The following is a 21,261-nucleotide window of genomic DNA, read 5'->3' as shown; positions in this document are numbered from 1 at the left end:
TGGAAGTTCAACTCAAGTCCAACAACTTGAGGAAGAAAATTCCAATTTAAAAACTCAAGTCAAAGAACTTAAAGACACATTGGAACGGTTTACATTGGGTGCCAAGAATCTTAATCTGATTCTTGGAAAACAGCGAGCCGTTTACAACAAATCCAGACTTAGATTTAAGACCAAACACAAATATAAGTCTTACTTATCACTTGTAAATAGAAATAATAGAAATTTAGTCCAAGCACGGGTCCCTAAGTCAAACCTGACTAATAAGGTTGGACTTGGTTAATATTGGGTCCCCGAGGGTCTAGTGCATTACCTTGATAGACCATATCGAGACTATGATCCAGGGGGAGCAAATAGAAAAACTATCTGGATAAATAGATAAAATCTCTTGATGATTGCTTATTTTCTTTTCTTTATAATATGCATGCTTAGACTAGGCTAGATTAAGGACCTAGACGTAATTTACACTTGATTAGTTAAACCTAGGGGTTTCAAAAAGAAAATTAAATACATAATTTCTTTGAAAGACTCTTTCTAGAAGTGGTGGATGATCTCATACTCAAGAAGATCTAATGTCTCGCCACAGCTTAGAAGTCGATCCTTGAAATATGTATTTAATTGACTAATTGGAAACCCTAAGTCTAACTTAAATGTAAATTAATCCTTAGGCATAATCTAAATTAAAAGATAACCATCTCACAAAACTATATAAAATTCCCTGATTGATATCTTAGAATCGAGTGAGATAAACTTATGATGAACTTAGTCGAATTTATTTAACCTAAGTTAATTTAATCTAATTAATGAACCTTAATCAATTTAATAAATTTAACTTAATTAATTTCATAATTATTTTAAAAATCACAATTAATTTCATAATTATTTTAAAAATCATAATTAATTTCAAAATCTCATTTAATTTTATGAATAATTTTAAAATCTTAATTAATTTTAAAATGTCAACTATTTCTAAATCATAATTAAATTATGATTAATTTAAAAATCATTATCTACAAAATTATAATTTTCAAATCATAATAATTTCAAAATTCAAATCATTAATTATTAAATTTTAAATTTTCAAATCATATAATAATTAATTTTCAAATTATAGTTAATTCAAAATCTTAATGATAATTAATTTTTAAAATCTCAATTAATTCTCAAATCATATTTTCAAAGTATGATTTAAAATTGAATTAATTATATTTTCAAAATCTTCAAAATTTTAAATATTTACTCATTTGAAATTCAAACTCACTCAATTTTCAAACTTACCTCAATTTCAAATATTGATAATAATTAAATAAAGTTAACTCCGTCTCACACTCACTCATAAGTTGAACATGTTTGATAACCTAGAATGAGTGAGATGAAAATTTAGAAAAATCATATGTAATAATTGCTATGCTTGGACTCTAGGACCCTAAGAATCTATTAAGACGTTAATTAAGTGGGAGTGAAGGGAGTCAAGTTTTTTTTAAGTTAAAGATTTCTTTTTAAAAGGAATTTAATTGTTTTTTAAATAAACATCAAATATTTAATCAAGTTCAAATAATTTTGTATCTAGAAAAATAAGTTTTTGAAAAAGTTTTTTTCTAAGTTTCGATGTATTTAAATAAGTTTTTCTTAAAAATCTTTTCAAAAGCTAAGTACTTGATAAAGTTTTTTTTACAATATTTTTCAAAGAAATTATTTTCTTAGCTAAATATTTTTAGAAGAAAATATTTTTAAAGTCTAAGTATTTTTCAAGCTAAGTACTTAACTAGGCTTTTATGAAAAATCCCTTTAAGCTAAGTACTTAACTAAGTTTTTTTTTTTTTATGAAAATGCATTTTAATCCAAATGCTTAATTGAGCTTTTATCAACATCTTTGTATCAATTTTTTTTTTGCTAAGTTTTTATAATATTTTTTAAGGATTTATCAAAGTCTTTTAAAGCTAAGTTTTTAATCAACTTCTTTTGAAAGCTAAGTACTTAATCAAGTATTTTTAATGCTAACTTTTTTTTAAGACGAAATACTTGACAAAATAATTATCTTCAAAAGTTTTGCGAAGTACTTCGTAAAAGTGCTTACAAAAAAAATAACTAAGTTTTTTTAAAAAGCCTAAGTGTTTATTAAATTCAGCTAAGTTTTTTATTCCTCAAAACTAAACATTAAATTCATTAAAGTATGTTCTAAACTTATCTATTTAGCAAGGCATTTTCCAAATGCAACCATTTTAAAGATGAAAGTTTAGTTAAGTTTGTTTTTCGAAAAAGGTATAAAAGGTTCTAAGTTTTTGTTGAAAAAGTTAGATATTTTTCAAAATATTTCTAAATTAGCTAAGAATTTTCAAAGCTAAATTTTGCTAAGTGCTACTATTCAGGGAGAGTTTAAGTTTACATAGAATATTTTTCTCTTTACTTGTTCTTTTTGATTTATGTCAAAGGGGGAGAGAAAAGTCAAAGTTAAGTAAATTAAAAATTTAAATATGAAAAGAGGAAGCATAGGTGTTGATTTCAAATTATTTCATTTATGCTCAATCGTTAACTTTCTGCATTTACTGTCATATTTTTTTGCTTAACTTTGAACCGTGTTGTCATAATCAAAAAGGAGGAGATTGTTGGTGCGGGAGGCATCCGATGATTGAATCAGTGTTTTGATTATGTCAAAGGGTTCAAGTTAAGTTGGTTTGTTATCTAATGTGTGCGAATGAGGTTGCAGGAAAGTCCTAACTGCGATTAGGCAGGTGGAAAATTATAGGGGATGGTAACCCTAGGTCCTAGGGGGTGGTAACCCTAGGTGGTGGAAAACCCAAAGGGGCGGTAACCTTAGGTCCTAGAGGGTGGTAACCCTAGGTGGAGGAAAATCCTAAGGGGCGACAACCTTAGGTCCTAGGGGTGGTAACCCTAGGTGGTGGAAATCCTAAGGAGGGGGTAACCTTAGGTCATAGGGGGAGGTAACCCTAGGTGCCGGAAAATCCTAGGGGGTGGTAACCCTAGGTCCTAGGGGGTGGTAACCCTAGGCAGAAAGTCTAGTCGGTCTGGAGGACTGGACTAGCAACAGGTATGCTCTCTTGAGTGGAGTAGGTGAGGACGCGTTCTCCGCCGAGGGAACAGTAGGCGTGGGTTCGACCTAGGGTTTTCAGTCGGGAATCCGAAATCAGAATCGGACAATCTGAAAGCTGTCAACTTATTTGTTTTATTTGCTATTTGTCTAACTCTGTTTTGCAGGAAACTAACATTTCTGCAGGGTCAGACTTAGCCATGATTGGTTAACCGAACGACCTGATTGGTTGATCGAACCACATCACAAAAGGATCAGATTTCCAGATTGCAGACCGGATTCAGTCGAGAGATCGGTCGACCGAACTTGGAGATCAGTCGACCGAACCAAGGATGGGAGTTGATCATATCGAAGCCGAGGGGATCAGATCGGATGAGGAGGTCATCTGATCGGTCGACCGAACCTTGGGATCGGTCGACCGAACCAAGGATAGAATTTGACCAGATCGAAGCGGAGCGAGCGGATCAGATGAGGAGGAGATCATCTGATTGGTCGACCGAACGTGGGTATCAGTTGATCGATCCGCTTCGGGTTAAACCTGATCCCGAGCTTTGAGGATCTGGATCAGTCCTGCAGAGACTATAAAAAGAGCCTCGGGGAACATCTTCAAGAGGAACGAAAACTGAACAACCTGTGCTCTTGTACGCTACTCTAAACGTTCCAACTACGCTCTACGACTCCGACAACCGACGACGACTATCTTCATCTGTTTGTACTGTTGATATAATTCTTTATTCAGTACTTGTACTTTAACATTGTAAAAGATTTACGGATTGATAGTGATTGTCCACCGAAAGCGATCAACGATCGTGGACCTTGGAGTAGGAGTCACCCAAGGCTCTGAACCAAGTAAAAATACTTGGGTCTTCTTGTGTCTGTTTTATTTCCGCTGTTTTACTCGAACGTTTTCGAAAATGATAAATGAAAGCCACGAATACTATTCACCTCCCTTCTAGCGCGTCTCAATCCAATAAAATGAGAGTCTCTATGCTAAGGACAATTTTTCTTGCGGCCTCAATTTATAAATTTTCTGGTTCCTTATCTTCCATCGGTATCATTGACTCCTAATTGATGTTGCCTTTTGTTATTCTGACTGTTTCCATATGTTTTCTGCTTAGTTATAGTTGAAACTCCTATTAGCCGATCTTAAATAGTTGGAGCAAACATGAACTTATCGGTACTTCATTGTATAAGTTACAGACTTCCCATTTCGATTACATGTTGATTTTTATTGTTTATGCTTTGTTTACAATCCTCCAACTAGTTTGTGATAATCCTGGTGGTGTTTTGCTCTTGCTGAGTGTTTTTCTTAGCATGTATTACTTGTTCCTCTGATTTTGGGGTTTAAATCCTTGCAATGTTTATGTTCGATATGAATGAATTGTTCCTATGATTTAGAGTTTATGACAGACAGTATTGTTTTCGCAAGGATTGAACTCTCACTTCGATCTTATGATTGTTTTTGTTTTTGATTGTTTGGCAATATTGTTACCTCTAGTGCAAACCTATTTCACTTTCCCTTATTCGATTAGCAATTAGTTGAAGCCTCTGCGCTAAAACTAATCGAGCACGAGATCCTTGGAATATCAGATCACATGGTTCAAATTGAGAGGGAAGAAGTGGGCTGACTGAGCTTGTGTTCTTCGTTCCATCAACCCCTTCGATGATGCTTAGGGCACTCATCTCTTTCGAATTCGAGATCATCTGATTTGTGAACTTATACTAATCAACCTTAATCATGTTCTTCTATTAAATTGATCAAAAGCTAGATTTCATAAAAAAAATTCTTATTTTTTATTGACGTCCTCCTCTTCAGCACGCTCGGGCTGCTCTATAGTAATCTCTCGAAACGGTGCGATGGTTGAAATATGAGGAGTTGTCACATGAGATTTTAGGTCGAAACTTGACATGTTCGAGCATGTCTTCCCCCATGTCTTAGCCACCTGCATTAATGGTTAGTAGTCATTCGTGATTTACCTCTTTCGTATTGATCTAGGGACAGAATGACGGTATGAGGTGCACAACCAAAGAATATTGGATTTTTTGACCACCCACCGCGAGCGTTTCCCGGATTTACCTTAGTGGCATGTGAAAAAATTCTGTGAAGCCAGACTGATCGCCCTTAGGGTTAGTCAATGGGACTAACTAAATTTGTCAATTTTTTCAGACTATTCCACGGTCCCTTCCTCCTCGAGGCTCCTTTTGTGTGTCAGAATTTCATTCTCCTATGAGTCATCATCTAATCAATTTTATATAGCTGCCGCAAGGAATATCCACATGGATTGACGTGTTAGACACGCAAGCTATCTATGAGCCATCAGTCTGCCACAAGTGCGGAAAGTTGGTCGTCCGGGCCAAGAGAGGTCGGCGTTAGGAGCAAGGATTCTCCGCAATATAATTACAATCGGATCATAACCATTATTCAATCGTAATTGATTACGATCCCTTTATGAATTTACCTTCTCTCCAGATTAGGCGTGGTAAAGTAAAGAGAACTGGCAATTGAACAGGGCAATAGAAGGAGTCCATCATTTACAATTTTAATCAAACAGTCATATCTCTCACCCTCAAATGAACCTAATCGAATGGTTCATTCGATCCGGTTTCAAGAACACCTCTCGAGCCTCGATCGGGCGATGGTTCGTCGAAGTATGGAGCAATCGCGACCGTCAGATCTTCGATCTCGTTAGGGTAAAATGATCGATTCCGTTTATAAGCGCTTGCTCTCTCGCTTCAGCACTCCCTGAAGGCGGCAGCGGATAGCAGCGAGAGGAGAAGAGCCAGATGGTGAGATGTTCTTGAATCCCCGCCTTCTTTGTTGTTGAAATTCCCCGTGCTTCTACAAAGATCTCCCCTTTTTTTTCTCTATGTCCACGACGATACGGATCCAAGCGTAAAAATGTTAACTTTTTAGTTTTTTTTAAAGATTTTTTGATGCGTAAGAATGTTCAGCCTCGATCACTGTATCTTCCTTGAATTAGAACTGGATATATATTTTTTATAGTGTTATTAAAGTTGAATCTTTTTGTTAATCTAATCTGATAAGATGCATTTTTCTTTCATTCTAATTGTTCTAAGCTGTTGAGGTTGAGTTGTTACAGATATGGTGCTTCTAATTGTCTGGAATCGTTTTTTAGTTAAACAATTTGTGTTCTCGATCCATCACTAGTTTTTTTAATGCATTCTTTTACTTAACTTTTTTCTTGTAGAACTTTTTTTTGTTTAGAATTTTTGACCATTGAATTTAAGTTTATTAGTATTAGGCGTAGCAAGACAATTGTTAAAATAAGAGATGACTAATTATAAGATCTTTTTTGCAAACAGTTAGGGGGTTGATAAAGATCTTTTACATAAGATACAACTAGGATTGCTGAAATAGATGAGGGCATTAGGTGTTCTTTGTGATCGTAAGATCTAAAACTTTACGAGAAGTTGTATAAAATGATGGTTGGTTCTTTTTATGTTTTAAAAAGTTGAATGTTTGACTATGAATCGAGTACGTGAGCAGAACATGAGAGTCAAAGAGATAAAGATGTACAAATGTATGAGGATAGATAGGATAAGAAAAGAGAAATTTAGAGAGAAAGTCAAGTTGTGCCTATTGAAATAAAACTTCGAGAGACGTTTAAGATGGTATAGTATCAATAAATATGTCAGATGATGTGAGATCATGATAAATACATACATTAATCAAAGAAGAGGAAGACTAAATAAGATTTGGTTAATAATAATAAAATAAAATAAAATTTATTTAAATATAGATGATGATATAGTAGGAGATCGAACCCAATGACATGAAGTATAGTCAATTTTACTCAGTGTGATAAAAGCTTGGTTGTTGTTGCTGTTGTTAGTTAATTATATATTTTGGTGGACTAAGTGTTTAAGTTTGAGAATATTTTCAATCTCAGACGTTCGTCAAAACTCAAAAGGCAAAGGCTTACTTCAAGAGGTTTCAAGTCAAGTACAAAAGAAGGAGAGGTATAATTCACATTTCAATCTATAGTTTGGCAACTGTAGCTGGTTCTGAAGCATCCTTTTTTTTTTGCATTGGACAGAGGGAAAAACTGATTACCGTGCGCGGATCAGGTTGATCAACCAGGACAAGAACAAATATAACACTCCTAAATATAGATTTGTTGTTCGTTTTGTATCCTTGGAAGTTGCTTCTATCTTCATTTCGTTACTTTGATGTCGTGAATAATTAGATTCAGTTCTTAACTCGGTTTGCTATCAGACTAACACGGATATTGTTGCACAAATAATATCTGCGAGCATTGTTGGTGATTTAGTTCTTGCTTCTGCCTATGCACACGAACTCCCTCGCTATGGACTTGAAGTTGGTCTTACAAACTATGCTGCAGGTAAGACATTCATATTCTTCTTTATTTATTATTTATTTATTTCACATCTCAAAGGGTGTTTCTGGACAATTAGCTTATTGCACGGGGCTTCTCTTGGCAAGGCGAGTCTTGAAGACCCTTGAATTGGATGGTGAATACGAGGGAAATATTGAGGTGTCTCCTTTGTACTCTTTATGCTTTGTCTAACTTTGTTCCGTAATTGTAGTTCGCCTAACCTGTATGGATATCTTTAGGCCACTGGAGAGGATTTTTCTGTCGAACCCACTGATACTAGAAGGCCTTTCCGTGCTTTTCTTGATGTTGGCCTTCTGCGCACAACTACAGGCAACCGAGTATTTGGTGCTCTTAAGGTGTTTGTCTCAAAAACATTAAATATGCTTATCGAAGAATACTATTTGATGCCTTTTTATCTAGTAAAGATGTTTGTCATGGAGAAGATTATATGTGCAAAAACAAGAGTTTTAGATGAGAAATACATATGAAAAGAAAGGACCGTTCCAATTTCAATCGTTTCAATTTTTGATATTTTTCGGGTCCTTGTGTACAGGGAGCGTTAGATGGTGGACTAGATATCCCTCACAGTGACAAGAGATTCGCCGGCTTTAACAAGGACGATAAGCAACTTGATGCAGATGTTCACCGGAAGTACATTTTTGGTGGTCACGTTGCTGCATACATGAGGGTTAGTTCCTTTCATGCTTTCACCGCCTTGTCCAAGAGCTTATTGTAGAGTTAAATGTCGAATTTCTCATTTGTTTGAAACCCCAGATTCTGATGGAGGATGAGCCAGAAAAATACCAGGCACACTTTAGCGAATACATCAAGAAAGGAGTTAGCGCTGATAACATGGAGGAGCTGTACAAGAAAGTTCATGCTGCCATCCGTGCCAATCCAAGTGCAGTGAAGTTGACAAAGCCAGAGCCAAAGGAGCATAAGAGGTTCGTCCTCCACTGACACGGAAACTAACCATGACAACATGGATAGAGTTTATACATGTTTTTCTATTCTTTTTAGGTACAACTTGAAGAAGCTTACTTACGAGGAAAGGAAGGCTAAACTCATTGAAAGATTGAACGCTCTTAATGCTTCTGCCGGTGCTGATGAAGACGACGACGACGAGTGAAAAGTTACGATGAGGCTACCCTTGCCAGTCCACTACTTTAATCTCCTTATAAGCATTCAACCAATTTGATCATACACTGAGATTTTGACTGATGCAAATTGGTAATTGATTTTCTTAGTCGAGTTATGTTAGTTGAGATTAGTTATATTCAATTTTGTTTGTTTACTTATCAAGATTTTATTAAAAAATTTATCGAGCTCTGCTTGAGTTGATTTTTAATTTTTATTAAGCTAAAGTTGTTTTTATAAATTAGATTAAATGTTTATCTACTATATACTTTTTTAATATATTATAAATAATTTTAAGTTATTTTTAATAAATCAATATATTTATATATATATCTAAATTAAAAATCTAAAAAAAATAATTAAGTTTTATATAAATTGATTTATAAATTATTCTGAATTTTATTTATAAACATTAAGTTTTTTATTTTATATATTTTAAATTATTGAATAAAAGAAAAAGGTACTAATTAAAAGGATACTTAAAATTACCTAAAATTCCATTTTATATTTTGATAAAAATGGCATGCTAAAATTTATATTTTAATTATTTTTTAAAAGTTAGTTTAATACGAAAGTTGCTAGCCCAATGTATTATTTTTCTAACCTAATTAATAAATAAATATAATTTATAAAATAAAAATTTAAAACGTCCTTAAAATTTATATATCTAATTTTAAATTCGTTAGAAAATATTTAATGATTTAATTTTTAAGATTTTTTTTCTCTAAAAATAATATATTTATATATAATCAAAGGAATGTTTCTTTGGATGTTTTTTTTTAAAAATTTATTATCAAAATAGTGTCCATTTTGATATATTTTTCTTTTAAAAATACTTTTATTTTTAACAATGTTATAATAGTATGAGATCATTTTTAAACGTTACACGGTATGACGTAAATAATGCAGTACAATATTTGACCAAACGAAAAAATAAACGGTTTATACGGTAACAGTTATATAATATTAATTAGAGATGACTGTTATAACTATATAATATTAATAATAGTTAGTATTTATAATTACTATAGTATAATATTAATAGATAAAATATCTATATTACAACATATATATAAATTGTAATTGAAATCCTTGTTTTTTCATAACATTGGAGTAAAAAAATGATATTACTAAATTATGAGAGATATTTTAACTTAGCATAATAATCCTTTACACAAGAGAGGCCACATATCTTATAAATTATTTTGATTAGTTAAAAATTGAGGTTAGATCTATTGAAATAATTATCTATTTAATTACCAACGATCAAATCATGGGATCATCAATTTGCATAACCTCCATAATTAGAGATATTTCTCTAAATATTCTTTTCTTTTAAACATTTTTTTTTAAAAATATTTAAAAAGTATTAAAAATCATCGGATACAAATTTATATTGGGTTCACCTTTTGGTGGGCAATGGTATTTTTTTAATTCAATCGTTTTGACAAATGAATGTTACTTTTATTTTTTAAAAAATCCCAACGTTAATATAATATAATAATTCTATTAAATAATTATTATATTATATTAAATAATATGTAAAAAATATTTATAGGTAAATAATAGAAAATATATATTAAATTTAAGGAATTAAAAAAATATAATTAATTTATTTTAATATAAAATTAGATATAAATTAATAAAATAATTTTAAATTTTAAAATATTTGATTGATGAAATATTTAATTATTAAATTATAAATATTTAAGAGTAAAATATTTAATAAATAAGATCATAAACATTTAGTTGATAGAATATTTAATTATAAGATTTAAAATATTTAAAGAATAAGTGATGCAGGATCTAAATATTTAAAAGAAATATTTCCTATCAGGATCTTCATCGTAGATTCACAGGGGTTAGGTTGATGAGTCGGCGTCCCGAGAATCTTGGAACGGAGGATGGGAAATCTACGACGCTCGATCCAAGATCACGACAAAGATCTCAAATCTCGGATCCGGCTAAATTTGTAGGATCCAAACCCAATTCATTCTCACTCATTATCCTGGTTGAGCTATGGAGCTCCTCCCGCTCATCCGCTCGCCGCCGTTCGTTCTCTTGGAACACTGATCATTTCGCCGGTACGTCTCCCTTTTCTCCATTAATTTCTCATATTCAGTTCTAAATCCTTTCTGCTCTTCTTCTCCAAGTCAAAGCAAAAAGATGTTTTTGCTTTGTAAGAACTTGTTTTTCCCTAATTACCCGATTTCTTCCCACCGAAATCTGATTTGTTTCACTGTATAACATCAGTTAGGGTTTACTTTGATTGTTTAATGGGATCGGAAATCCAGTTTCCGGCGATCTGCGTTGGGTTTCTTCATCCCTTATAGTTGTTTGTCGAAACGCCTCTAAGAAAAGTTCTTTCTACTTAATAGTTATTTGCACTGCTTTCGTTGCTTTGCTCAAGGTGTGATGCTTGCTTGAGGCGGCTACTTGGCTTTCTGATAATTGTTTTCACAAACAAATAGAGTGGCGATGGCTCTGATCTTTCATCGCGGAATTATAGCCAACTCTCAGTTCTTCAGCAGGAGCAGTGGTGTTCTTTTTCGCAGATTGCGAGCCTCAAGGTCTTGTACTAGTGCTCGAGGAGAGGGCACTGCTAACACTCTGAAAGAGGAGCTAATCCAAGTAGCACCTAAAAGAGCTTTGGAGCCGAACACACATGGATTTGAAGCTATCATTGGGATAGAGACCCATGTTCAGCTGTTCACCCTCACCAAGGCATTTTGCAGCTGTCCTTATGTCTATGGGTCACGACCGAACACCACCATTTGCCCTGTTTGCATGGGGCATCCTGGTACTCTGCCAGTTCTGAACTCCAAGGTTGTTGAATTTGCAGTGAAGCTGGGCCTTGCACTCAATTGTGGGTTGTCGATGACCTCCAAGTTCGACAGGAAACATTACTTTTACCCAGATCTACCCAAAGGGTACCAGATCTCACAATTCGACATCCCAATTGCAACTAAAGGCTTCATCGATGTAGATCTTCCGGTTGAGTTTGGTGGCGGTCATAGAAGGTTTGGCATAACTAGAGTTCACATGGAAGAAGATGCAGGGAAACTGCTCCATTCAGAAACAGGGAGTTATTCGCAGGTTGGTTTCTGTCTTGATTGCTAATTGACATATTTGCATATTTCTAATCTTGTCATATAATTGTCATTTTTATTAAGATTATGATGTAGTGATTGCTGAGGCATTTTTGTGCAGGTCGACTTGAATAGGGCAGGGGTACCTTTACTAGAGATTGTCTCTGAGCCCGATATGAGGAGTGGAATTGAGGCTGCTGAATATGCAGCAGAGATACAAAGGCTGGTTAGGTTTCTTGGAATAAGCAATGGAAATATGCAGGAAGGTTCACTTCGTTGCGATGTAAATGTTTCTGTTCGTCCAATAGGGCAATCAAAATTCGGTACAAAGGTATTATTTTCTCATATATTACTTAATACATATCTACTCGAAACCGTGTACTGCTTTCATTCGGCATAGATTCAATTTTTTTTTTATTTTAATGTAAAATGATCAAAAACATATGGTGTTTTTTTTTGTTGAATATGTCAATCTTTTATGGACTTGGAAAGTATCACAAACTTAAGTTTTAAGTGGAATGGTATTTGATCACCATCTACTACAACAACAACTAAGCCTCATTTGATGTGTATATTTATCATAATTTCACATTGCCTAACTGGATCATTTATTAGTTGTCTAAGTACATGTATATACGATTTTAAACATGTTTCTGGGAGTTTTCCCTCAATAGGTGCAATTCTGACTTTCTTTCTAATATTTTATTTCTTATCCTGTCTATTCTCGTATGTCTGCACATCAACCTTAACATTTTCATCTCTACAACTTAAGTCATAGCCTAACATTCAATTCCATATAACATATCAGGTCTAGCCGTCGTTTTATAGAACTTCCTTTTAAGTATACTTTTTTGATAACTCCTAAGGTTTATAATAATTGTCCCATACTTATTAATATGTGGAACAACTGAGGACATCGATGTGGATCGTATGATGGTCAAGAGAGTTGATCTTGTTAGATTATATATATTTATTAGGATTATTTGTTTATAGCCTTTAGGGCAATTTAGTCTTTTGTCTTTACAATTTAGGGTTTATGTTTTCTTAATCTAATTATATAAGACTGTGTACTCTTTATTCCTAACATACTTTTTGGATTAATCAAGATGGTTACCTTTTCCTCGTCTCAATTTCTATATGGTATCAGAGTTTTCATCTTCATGATTTTGATGGTTTGCGTAAAGGATTGTTAATTCAATCCACAGTTTTTGGTGTGGCCTTACATTTGGATTGGGTTTCTTTTATTTTTGCATCAACTTGGTTTTGTTTTTTGTTCGGTTATTCGCGAGTACAATTCAATCTATCATCATGAGTGGTCGCACGGATGATTGACTTCAATTGATTAGTGTTCGACTGGATGAAAAAAATTATTCTTATTGGGGACATGTTAAGAAAACTTCTTGTGGGGAAAATCTACGTGGGATATGTTTTAGGTGTGCGAATTCAACCTATGGACAATAACGCTGATGATTATGCAAAGTCGTCGGATGTTTGGGAGGCCGATAATGCGAAGATTATTACGTGGATCAATAATTCTGTTTCACACTCTATTGGTGCTCAGTTGGCCAAGTGCGAGACAGCCAAAGAGGTTTGGGATCATCTGCCAAGATTATACACACAGTCTAATTTTGCCAAACAATATCAATTGAAAACAAATATCCGCGCACTTCAACAGCAAGATATGGACTCCAAGATTTTTATTCTGCCATGTTAGAACTATAAGACCACACTCATAGAATCTTCAGAATTACGAGCATTCCTAGCTTATGTCACTCAGAGAAAAGAATAACGTCTGGTCCAATTCTTGATGGATCTTCGTGATGACTTTGAAGGATTGCGCAGAACAATTTTGCATCATAGTCCTCTCCCTTTCGTTGATTCGGTAGTACATGAATTGCTAGCTGAGGAGATTCGCCTTAAGTCTTAGGTTGATAAGAGGACTATTGCATCGTCTAGCCATCTGTTTTTGCAGCACAACAGCAGCCACCGCCTCATAATCAAAATAGGTCGACTTTGAAGGTTTTTAGTGATAAGTGTGCTTATTGCAAAGAAAAGGGACACTGGAAGTTCATTATTGTTGAATAAAGGTAAAGTACCGTAGCAATAGAAACAACCACCGCAACAATAGTATTAGCAGCAACAACCGCAACAACCACCATTGCTACATCAAAATGCTTCATAGAAATCTGGTAATCAACCATAATAGTTGTCATATAAACTACCAGTTTAGTAATGCAGTTGTTGCCCCCTCTTTAGATTCATATGTGCTTGAGCAGTTTCAACAATTCTTTGCTTCATAGCCGTTTGCCATGTCTGTTTTTTCTCATATAGGTTTATCATCCTCTAGTACATCAGGTATATTTTCCTTTTTATGGATCTTAGATTTTGGAGCCTCTCATCATATGCCACCTGACTTGTCATCCTTTATCTCCTTGTCTTCTAATTCATCTTTATTAATTGTGACTGCTGATGGACTCCAATGCCATTAATAGGTGTTGGTTTTGTTGTTACAACTTGCTTGTCTCTTCTTGATGTTTATCATATTCCTAGTCTTACATTTAATCTTGTTTCTGTTAGTCAATTGTGTGAATTTGGATATACAATCTTTTTTTTCTTCATCCAATTGTTATGTGCAAGACCCGCGATCTCAGAAGATGATTGAGACAAGCCGTAGGCAAAGGGGACTCTATGTCTTGGATAAGCTCCAAGTACTAGAAGTTGTAGCTTCTAGTGTTGATCTGTCATCTTTTCGATTGCGTCGTTCTTCTGATTTTTATTTGTGGCATACTCGTTTAGGTCATGTTTCAGTGTCCCGTTTACAATTTTTTCTTCGTCTGGAGTATTAGAAACTTTAAAAAGTCATAATATTTTTGATTATAGTGTTTGTAAATTGACAAAATTTTCTACGTTACCTTTCAATAAAAGTCTATATTTTTCTTATAATCCTTTTGATCTTGTTCATTCTGATGTGTGGGGGCCTTCTCCCCTTACTACTAAAGGGAGATCAAGATATTATGTTTCTTTTATTGATGATTGCACTCGTTATGCTTGGATTTATCTTATAAAACACAAATATGATTATCTTAGCATCTTCAATGACTTTAAAGCTCTTGTTAAAACTCAACATTCGGTTGTTATCAAGTATTTTCGTTGTGATTTAGGAAGCGAGTACACTTCCAATGTTTTTTCTCATTTACTTGCATCATAAGCTACTATACATCAAATCTCGTGTCGAGAAACATCTTAACAGAATGGGGTTGCCGAGAGAAAGCATAAACATCTTATTGAGACAATCCGCTCATTCTTATTGTCTGCGAATGTTCCTAGTGTTTTTTGGGGAGAAACAGTTCTTACTGCTACTCATGTAATTAATAAGATTTTGACTTCTCACAATTCAAGTTTGTCTCATTTTTCAAAAATTATATGGTCATGCTCTTGATTATTCCTCTTTACGTGTTTTTTTGTTGTACTTGTTTTGTTCTCCGACCACATGTTGACCGTGATAAATTGTCCTCTAGGTTTACTTTGTGTGTCTTCCTTGGTTATGGTGTTGGTCAAGGGATATCGTTGTTTTGATCCAATTAGTCAAAAATTACATGTCTCTCGTCATTTTGTGTTTCTTGAGCATATTCCTTTTTTCTCCGTACCTCTTCTACCACATGACTCATGCAAATCTTATTCGAATTGATCCCTTCAGTACCGACACCAATGAAGCCTCCCCCACGGCTACTCTTTCACATGATAGCTTCACTGAATCTGGTATTCTTGAGACATCTATTGCCCCTCCCCCTCCCCTCCTGCGACTGTTCCATCACCTCATGAGATTGTGGACAATCCTACTTATCGGTTTACACGTCCTCGTAAGTCTACTAAACTACATGCTTTTGCTTATTTTTGTTATTTTAGTTCCTTTGCTTCTTTTGTTACCTTTGTTCATTATCTTGCTGAGCCTTTGTCCTATAGAGAAGTTGTTGGTAACTCTCTTTGGCAAAATGCTATGGACGAGGAATTAACTGCTCTGCATCATACTCGTACTTGAGATTTGGTACCTCTTGCCACCAGGGAAACACGTCATTGGTTCTTGTTGGGTCTATAAGATCAAAACTAAATTTGATGGTTATGTCGAACGGTACAAAGCTCGTCTTGTTGCTAAAGGTTACTCTTAGGAGTATGACATGGATTATGAGAAACTTTTGCTCCTGTTGTTAAAATGACTATTGTTCGTATGTTAATTGTCGTTACCTCTGATCGTAAAATATCTTAGATAGATGTCAACGATGCCTTTTTAAATGGTGATCTTCAAGAAGAAGTGTATATAGTGCCTCCTCCTGGAGTTGCTCACCGACTTGGTGAAGTTTGCAAGCTTTACAAAGCTCTCTATGGACTTAAACAAGCACTACGTGCTTAGTTTGTAAAGTTCTCCACGGTGATTACTTCGCTTGGCTTTCATCCTAATAATCATGATTTGGTTTTATTTGTCAGGTGTACGCGTGTGAATCATATACTTTTGTCTTTATATGTGGATGACATGATAATTACAGATGATGATTTTGATTGAATTTAGATTTTGAAGTTTGAAGTAGTTCATTGTTTCGCTATGAAAGATTTGAGTTTACTATACTATTTTCTAGGGATCAAGATTGCCTCTTCGCTAAAAGGTTATCTCTTATCTCAGTCAAAGTACATAGCTGATCTATTTGAGCGTCCACGTCTCCCTGACAACAAGGTAGTTGATACTCCTCTTGAGACTAATGCTCGTTGCTCTCCATCAGATAGTTCTCCTTTGCCAGATCCTAACCTCTACCATACACAGTTGTGGGAAGCTTGGTTTATCTCACTGTGACTTATCCTGATATTGCGCATGTTGTACATATGGTTAATCAATTTGTCACGCACCGACCATAGTTTATTGGGTTGTTGTTCTTCGCATTCTCTGGTATCTTAGAGGAACTCAGTTTTAGAGTCTCTTATTCCCTTCTACTTTCTCGTTAGAGTTATGTGCATATTCTGATGCTGATTGCCATTTTTCTTGACGATTCTTTTATCTCTTGAAAGAGTAAAAAACAAGATATTATTTCAAGATCTTCTACTGAAGCTGAATATCGTGCCATAACTACCACCACTTATGAGATTGTTTGGCTACGTCGGTTGCTTACAGATATGAGAGTTTTTCTTCGGCAACCATTGTGATAATCAGAGTGTCATTCAAATTGCATGCAATATGATTTTTCATGAGAGAACGAAGTATATTGAGATTGATTGTCATCTCACTCATCATTTACAGCTTGACACTATCACACTGCCTTTTGTTCCTTTCTCGTTGCAGATAGCTGAAATGTTTACCAAGGCTCATTTTGCTTCGCATTTTCATTTTTAATGTTTCTAGCTGTAGCATCGTGAGTTTGAGGGGGAATGTTAGATTATATGTATTTATTAGGATTATTTGTTTATAGCCTTTAGGGTAATTTAGTCTTTTAGTTTTTCAATTTAGGATTTATATTTTCTTAATCTAACTATATAAAGCTTTGTACTCTTTATTCCTGACACATTTTTGGATTAATCAAGATGGCAACCTTTTCCTGATTTCTACAGATCTATAGCTAAATTGACTGTGGTCATGATTGATCAGTGATCACCTTATTGTGTTTTCTTCTGCATTCATTACAGGATTACTTTGGATGAATTAATTTAGCGGTTAGAAGTTAGACCTTTTTCATTTATAGTGATTGTTGCTCCCGCTTTTACTTGCTTTGTTGACAGGTAGAAATAAAGAACATGAATTCGTTTTCTGCAATGAATAGAGCCATTGATTATGAGATCTCGAGACAGGTTCTTCTACATAGTCAAGGTCAAAGTGATCAGATTTTCCAAGAAACTCGTCTATGGGAAGAAGGTGCTCAGGTTTGCCATTTTCCATGTAGTTCAGATTCTGAGTCTTATCTTCATTTTTCTTTTTTCATGTTGACTGTTTATGGACCAGAAAACTTTTACAATGAGGAAAAAGGAAGGGCTAGCAGATTATAGATATTTTCCAGAGCCTGACCTACCAGAAGTTGTTCTCACAAAGGAATTTGTCGACAAACTTTGTCAAGGGTTGCCTGAGCTTCCCGAAGCAAAGCGCAGACGATATGAGAAAATGGGTCTCACAATGCAAGATGTTCTCTTTCTAGCTAATGACAATCATGTAGGAAATAGCTAAAATCTTGGGTTACTTTAGAGATAAACAGATGCCTTTCATTGAGGAACAGTGACAACTGATGAATTTTGCAGGTTGCTGAATTTTTTGATGCATCTCTTGAGAACGGCGCTGATCCAAAATTAGCCGCCAACTGGATTATGGGAGATATTTCAGCTTTTCTGAAAAATGAGCGACTTTCGATAACTGAAATAAAACTAACACCGTTTGAGCTTTCTGAATTAATAGCTTCAATAAAAAATGGAACCATCAGTGGGAAGATCGGGAAGGAGGTATGCCAATGTTTGGATTTCGTGTGTCGGATAATTTCCTTCTATAATCCGGTTATGGTTGTTTTGGTAATATTAAAGTTGTTGACATGTAAAATTAATCAACTCATTTTTTGCAATCAAGAAAATTGTCAAACTCTCAACATGTCTTGCTGAACTTATTATTTCTTAGCATATTCTTCAGTCTACTTCTGGGAAATAATCATGAAGTCATAAATTTCCTAGGAGTTGACGGTATCATAAACAACAATTACTATGTTTTTTTTTTCATTATGATACGATATGCCATCATTGTAAGTATACTCTAAAAGCTCAGGGTTACGTCGTTAATTCTATTTAGCTAAGCTAAGCATTTTATTCTCTTCTCTCTTCTTTGTCTTACCGAGTCACTTGAAAACTATACGAACTAATAGTTCTTCTATGCAGAATGTTTTGAAAAGGCTATAGACCATATGCTTAAACATCCCTACCAGATGTTCGACATTATATACCATATTTTTCTAAATATTCTCATTTTTTTTTCCATTTTCTGACAGATACTTTTTGAGCTTCTGGCCAAAGGTGGAACTGTCCAGTCACTGATAGAGGAAAAGGATCTAGTTCAGGCAAGTCTAATATTTCCGGTCCGCAAAGCATCTGAATTTATAATTGTTGATCTGAACATTGAATTGTGATGATTTGATGCATGGATTCTTCTGTTTATCGATCGAAGGTATCCAAGTAATTCTTCGTAATATCTCCAGATTTCTAACTACCTAAATATTAACTATAGTTGAGCCGATAAAGTCGTAAACTGTTAACCGCGAATAGAGTAGTTTAACATTTGTTGTAGTTGTTAATATGTTGAGCATGGCTTTGAATTATAACAACAGCAGTAGCAGCATAAGTCGTAAGGATCTTCCGACAATTCTTACGGCTGAAAGAACTCCATTTCGAAGTCTCAGAAGAACAATTCATAATGAAAGATACATGATAGCTTCTGACTCATCTAAACAGGAGTGAGCAACATCAATTTTAGGCTTTTCTATCATAAAATTTACGAGACCAAGCTTTCTATGTTTGTGCTCCTTTTCCAACCATGAAAATCGATACTGATTGTCGAACTTGTTGCTGGTTATCCAGCAAATTTGTTTTCCACAATGTATAACTCACTTTATATGCGAAATTTCAGATTGTAGATCCAGCAGCCATAGAAGCACTAGTTGATAAAGTCCTTGCGGCAAATCCCAAGCAGCTCGAACAATACCGTGCAGGAAAAACCAGGTTGCAGGGGTTTTTCGCCGGCCAGGTGCATGAATCAGCAACAATGTCAAAAAGTTATGATTATTACTGCAGTCTGAAACTCTGATTTTTGGTTCTGTAGGTGATGAAGGAATCCAAGGGCAAGGCAAATCCATTGGTTTTGAACCAGATTCTTGGCGTCAAATTGAAAGGAGAGAGTTGACTTTGTTAAGACCCAAAGTCATGAGATCTACCTTATAGATTTTCTTGCAAAGTTTAGAAAGTCAGAGTTGACTTTAATAAATTGGGAACACAAGAATGTAGGTGCGTTTGATTTATTCCATTTTCATTTTTATTTTCTGAAAAAACGTGTGCTTTTTATTTTTTAGAAAATGATTTTTCTACATTTTTTGTTTTTTTAAAAAACATTCTCTTATTTTCTTAAAAATGAACGTGGAAAATGCAAACCAAAAGTATTTTTCATTTTCTCAAAAAATGAAAATAGAAAGCAGCATGAAAAATACAAATCAAACGCCTCCTAAATTTTCATACAGATGACATTTAGAGAAGAGAAAATTTTCATTTTATTCTTGTATTTTAACTACCTTTTAAAATAGTTTCACTATTATTATTTTACCTTTATACTTTGGTAGGATCACTTTCATAGATGAGTGTTATTAATTCTCCCCTTAATTGTTAAAAATATGGGATAACATGATAACCAAACTATAGATATTAATACTTATGAAAGTGTGATTTTTTTTTATATAAAAGGTAGAAATTTAAAAGGGCGTCCTTATTATCATTATTATCAAAAGTGTACCACACTTTGAAATAAATATCAAAAGGGCGCTTTATATTTTGAAACTGCTTTTGTCCGACATCGTTGCAGCAATTTTACAAAGTACTCCAATTGGAGCGGTTTTCATGACTTTATTAAAAAAATAATAATAATTAGATTGGATAACGTCGAATTTGGGATGATCGATTTGGTTTCATGAAAAATTTTCACCGGACACCAGGGTAAATCGGGAAGCGTTCGCAGTGGGCAGTTCAGGAGTCCAATATCCTTTAATTGTGTGGCCCATTAGAGGAAAAATTTCTATAAATTTATCATAACTAAAGTTCGAACTGTAAATGTGTGGATGATAATTAAAATGTCCTACTGCTGCACCATAATTCCGGGGGCGGTTTTCATGACTTTATCGCTCCAATTGGAGCGAGTTTTCATGACTATCGTTGCAATACAGGATTACAAAGTTGCTCCCTGATCGTTGGTTGCAAGAACATGATTACATGGCCATTTTTTTTCCTTGTGGACTTACCTTTTGTGGTTCTCTGTTTGTCGTCCGTCTGCTCACTTTCATCCTATTCTAAGACATGGAACTAGAGTGAACAAAAACACGACCGAGTTTAAGATTACTTTTGGACATGAACTTTGTGCATCAACTCACAAGTGCTTTTGGCCTTGACAAACTGCTACAATGATCAGATTAGTTTTGGACGTCAAATTAGAAAAAGGTGTGCTTCTTGAACACATCTTATAGTCTCGAAGTACATAAGAGAAAGAACACAGGCCAGTGCTTGCTGAGTTACAACTTTATTTATGTACTGTATGGTGGTATAATTAATATAAATTAATCATGAGGAAGAAGAAGAATACAGGGAAGAAGAAAACCATGTATTTTCCCTAGTTCGTGGGGAAATCTAATCATTAATTCGCCTTAGGTTCAATCCTCACGTATAGATCATGATCTCAACCATGAAGGTGATGATGACTTCTAGATGCTGTGAACCACAACACCATGAAGAATGCGACTCCTAGATGCATGAGCTTCTATCTTCATCTCATAAGGTCGCAGCTCCATGATGGGTTTGCAGGAACTGACTCCCTTTAATTAATGAACTTGGAAAACCAGTTGCTTCATCAGGCCAATTTGAATGG

The 21,261-nt window shown here is 34.5% G+C and overlaps 2 protein-coding genes across 4 annotated transcripts; both read left to right on the top strand.

Moving 5' to 3' along the window:
* Positions 1–5,738: 5,738 nt before the first annotated feature.
* LOC121971417 (60S ribosomal protein L5) lies at positions 5,739–8,650 on the top strand. Its single transcript, XM_042522678.1, has 9 exons — positions 5,739–5,833; positions 6,958–7,027; positions 7,105–7,196; positions 7,284–7,410; positions 7,484–7,563; positions 7,644–7,760; positions 7,958–8,092; positions 8,179–8,348; positions 8,425–8,650. The coding sequence occupies exons 1-9, from the start codon at positions 5,831–5,833 to the stop codon at positions 8,531–8,533; spliced, it is 903 nt and encodes a 300-aa protein (XP_042378612.1). The 5' UTR covers positions 5,739–5,830; the 3' UTR covers positions 8,534–8,650.
* Positions 8,651–10,469: 1,819 nt separating this feature from the next.
* Positions 10,470–19,654, top strand: LOC121971414 (glutamyl-tRNA(Gln) amidotransferase subunit B, chloroplastic/mitochondrial-like). 3 transcript variants are annotated; one of them, XM_042522675.1, is made up of 9 exons: positions 10,470–10,625; positions 10,952–11,637; positions 11,752–11,961; positions 17,391–17,531; positions 17,611–17,814; positions 17,901–18,098; positions 18,632–18,700; positions 19,267–19,383; positions 19,459–19,654. In XM_042522675.1, exons 2-9 carry the CDS (start codon positions 11,020–11,022, stop codon positions 19,537–19,539), a joined length of 1,638 nt encoding a protein of 545 aa, XP_042378609.1. In that variant the 5' UTR covers positions 10,470–10,625; positions 10,952–11,019; the 3' UTR covers positions 19,540–19,654. The 3 variants fall into 3 exon arrangements, with proteins under 3 accessions (XP_042378609.1, XP_042378611.1, XP_042378610.1); XM_042522677.1 differs by having other exon boundaries at positions 10,523–10,625; positions 11,013–11,637; XM_042522676.1 differs by having other exon boundaries at positions 10,523–10,625; positions 10,920–11,637.
* Positions 19,655–21,261: the final 1,607 nt, after the last annotated feature.

Source organism: Zingiber officinale, chromosome 4A (assembly GCF_018446385.1).
Source record: "Zingiber officinale cultivar Zhangliang chromosome 4A, Zo_v1.1, whole genome shotgun sequence".
Lineage (NCBI taxonomy): Eukaryota > Viridiplantae > Streptophyta > Magnoliopsida > Zingiberales > Zingiberaceae > Zingiber > Zingiber officinale.
The sequence above is the reverse complement of the archived record's forward strand: the minus strand, read 5'-3'. Positions and strand labels throughout refer to the sequence as shown.

Bases quoted from the DNA above. Each gene is read 5' to 3' on its own strand.
- LOC121971417 (XM_042522678.1), top strand. The intron at 7,197-7,283 runs GTATCCTTGGAA...GTTTGCTATCAG, and splicing joins ATAGATTTGTTGTTCGTTTT to ACTAACACGGATATTGTTGC. The intron at 7,761-7,957 runs GTGTTTGTCTCA...CCTTGTGTACAG, and splicing joins GAGTATTTGGTGCTCTTAAG to GGAGCGTTAGATGGTGGACT.
- LOC121971414 (XM_042522675.1), top strand. From the start codon at position 11,020: ATGGCTCTGATCTTTCATCGCGGAATTATAGCCAACTCTCAGTTCTTC. The intron at 18,099-18,631 runs GTATGCCAATGT...ATTTTCTGACAG, and splicing joins GTGGGAAGATCGGGAAGGAG to ATACTTTTTGAGCTTCTGGC. The intron at 19,384-19,458 runs GTGCATGAATCA...TTGGTTCTGTAG, and splicing joins AGGGGTTTTTCGCCGGCCAG to GTGATGAAGGAATCCAAGGG.